The sequence below is a fragment of the Hyaloscypha bicolor genome (genome assembly GCF_002865645.1).
Source record: "Hyaloscypha bicolor E unplaced genomic scaffold K444scaffold_182, whole genome shotgun sequence".
NCBI classification, from domain to species: Eukaryota; Fungi; Ascomycota; class Leotiomycetes; order Helotiales; family Hyaloscyphaceae; genus Hyaloscypha; species Hyaloscypha bicolor.
Genome location: NW_020194684.1, coordinates 987,496 through 990,399, shown reverse-complemented (window position 1 = coordinate 990,399; position 2,904 = coordinate 987,496). Strand labels below are relative to the sequence as shown.

Genomic DNA, 2,904 nt, shown 5'->3' with positions numbered 1-2,904 from the left:
TCTTATAGACCGTAATAAACGGATTATAGTCCGTAAGTATATTCGTAAGCTATAAAAGGACTGCATAATCTAAGCGAGAGAAGTTAGTAGCCCGGATATTAGTTATAAAGAGCGGGTTATAGAAGAAAAGCTATATAAAGGAGGGTTTGGCATATATAGTAGGCTATAGCGGGCCTTAGAAGTAGAAGAGCTTGCTATAGATCTAAAAGCACTAGATCCTATAGAAGAAGTTAATCCGGGCGTCCTTCTTATAGCTAATTAATATAAAGGCAAAAGCATAATTATATACCCGGATATTTGTCCGGAAGGCCTGGCAAAAGGGGTTATTACCCATAAAGAGGTAAGAGAGATATGGAGGAGGCTTACGGATTAGAGGAAGTGCTATATTGCCCTTCTTATAATAGGCCTCAAAGCAATTATTCATATAACTAAAATGGAAGGCTTCGTAAGCTATATAGTAAGCCATAAGCGGACCGGTCGTATATACGGGAGCTGGCCGGAAGCAGGAGAGGAAGGCAAGAGGCCATATAGGAAATGGGTTAGTAGGAGGGTCCTCTATAACATAAACGGGGGCCGCGACGGACGGTTAATGAATCCGTTACTAGCGCTATAGGGCTGGCTTGTCCGTAGTAACGTCCGTAATTAATTATTATTATTGCCGGGAGGGAGGGAGGGCATTTGGATTAAGTTCTTGTAAGGCAGGGCACTACTAGGTATAATTAGTAGTATTTCGGGCCTATTAACTAGTTAGTTAAGTCAAAAAAAGGGGAGGATATAAACTTGATAGTAAGAGCAAGTCTTATATGGCTTAGCCCGCTCCGTAATAAAGTCAGAAGCAGGCCGGTTCTGCTTATAGGAAGTACAAAAGCGGGGAGGGTCCATAGTAATAAAGAGAAAAAGGAAAGGAAAGTAATATGAGGTCAGGATTTTTTTTTAGTGCTTTTTACGGGGCCCCTAGCTTAAGATTTTCCCCCGAGCCTTAAAAAATCATAATAAAAGCCCCTCGTATTCCAGAACCACTTAAATATAGAGCAAGATACTTGAGCTTCTCCTCTTTAATCCCTAGCTGAGCCCTAAGGATTTGGACATAATCACGTTCTAATACGCGATTCCCTAGAAGGGGGCAATTCTAGTATTTCTCACGTGACCCGTTTTTTTTTACGGAGCCCCGTGAGCTAACCGCTTAGGGTGGCCTAAATATAGGATAATATAGAGAAGATAGTTTCTATATAGAATATATATAATTCTTCTATTTTATAAATAACTTTTTTAAAAGCTTTTAATTATATCTTATATACTTTCTATTAAGAATTCATTTAATTTTAATTTTATTATTTATAAATTATAATTATAGTTATAAGTTATCTTAAAACTAGTTTAGTAATAAGTTTATTATAAAATATATTATATATTTCTAGAAAAGTATTAAGCCAAAAACTATAGCTTTTTATTACTTTAATTACTATATATTTAGTATACTTTATATTAAGCTTTTTAGTTAGTTTATTTATTCGAATATTTTAGAAATTAAACTAGATTTTATTTCTAATTTTGAATTCCAGAACCTAGTTTCTTTTCTGGTTTATTACTTTCTTTTAAAATTACTAGACTATTATTATTATAGTTTATATATACTTTTATATATTATAGAGTCTATATATAATATTATTTATTATTTAAATAAATAATAATTCTTTGCCTTTTTTACTAATTTTATTCTAGAACTATACTAGCTTAATATAATATTTATAAAATAGAAAAAATAAACTAATACTTATAAATAAGATATTTTAGTTATTAATTACTAACTTAATATATAATAAAAGAATTATCTAGTTTATTTAATTATAGTCTATAAAAATATAAAAGAAAGTCTTAATTATCTGGTTTATTTTTTTTTATAAATCTATTTATCTTAAAATAATATATAATAAATAATTAATAAGTAATATCTAGTAATTTATATATTTTAATTTATAATACTTCTATAAACTACTTTTCTTAATTAGAAACTATTACTTTTGGAAGCCTATATTATTAATAATAGATTTTTATAAACCATTTTATTATTATTTCTATTATAATATTTATTATAGCTTTAATTATTACTTCTTTTTCTAAGTAATTTGTAATAACTATTATATTAGTATACTTTTTATTTAATAAAAGTTCTATTATAAAGTTAATTAAGATCTCTTACTAGATTTAATTTAGAATAAGAAAAGACTTTAGGAATTTCTAATAGCGGTTTCTTTATATTTTATTTCTTTTATATATATTATAGTTCTATATAAACTAATATATTTATTTTAATATATTTGGCTAGAAGAATTATTATATAAAAAGAATACTTATAATATTCTATTTTAAATAACTATACTAAATCGAGTAATAAATCTATTAAATTAGCTTTATATAAAGCTTTTTTGAATTAAGAACCTATTATTATTTCCGGAAAAGAAGTTATTCTAATTAAAATAATAAATATTTCTCTATTAATACTTTAATTTTTAAATTAGTTAGAAATATTTATTTCTTTTTCTATACTATTTTAACTATAGACTAATATAGCTTGTTTTTCTCTTGAATATTATATTAAAGCTTTTATAATATATCTTAGATACTATTTTCTATTTATTATTTTATTTATTTATTACTATTATAGCTTTTATTTTATTCTTAATTTCTTAAGCCCGGTTTAGAAAAAAAATTTATTCTAAAAGAAATTCTATTTCCTTCTCTTTATTCTTTTACTAGTTTATATTTATAAGTTAGGCCTTTATATTCTACTAGTTTTCTAACTAGATATTTATTTTTTATTTTTTATTTTTTAGATTAGATTTAGAAAACTAGATAAACTTTTTCTTAATCTATTTTCTTATCTATATTAGTATTATAAGAGTT

General features: G+C 25.9%; 1 protein-coding gene across 1 annotated transcript; it reads right to left on the bottom strand.

The window, feature by feature from the left end:
- Positions 1 to 211: 211 nt before the first annotated feature.
- K444DRAFT_544941 (uncharacterized protein) lies at positions 212 to 424 on the bottom strand (the record flags this gene model as incomplete). Its single annotated transcript, XM_024876092.1, has 1 exon — positions 212 to 424. The coding sequence occupies one exon, from the start codon at positions 422 to 424 to the stop codon at positions 212 to 214; it is 213 nt and encodes a 70-aa protein (XP_024727997.1).
- Between the last annotated feature and the right edge of the window lie 2,480 nt (positions 425 to 2,904).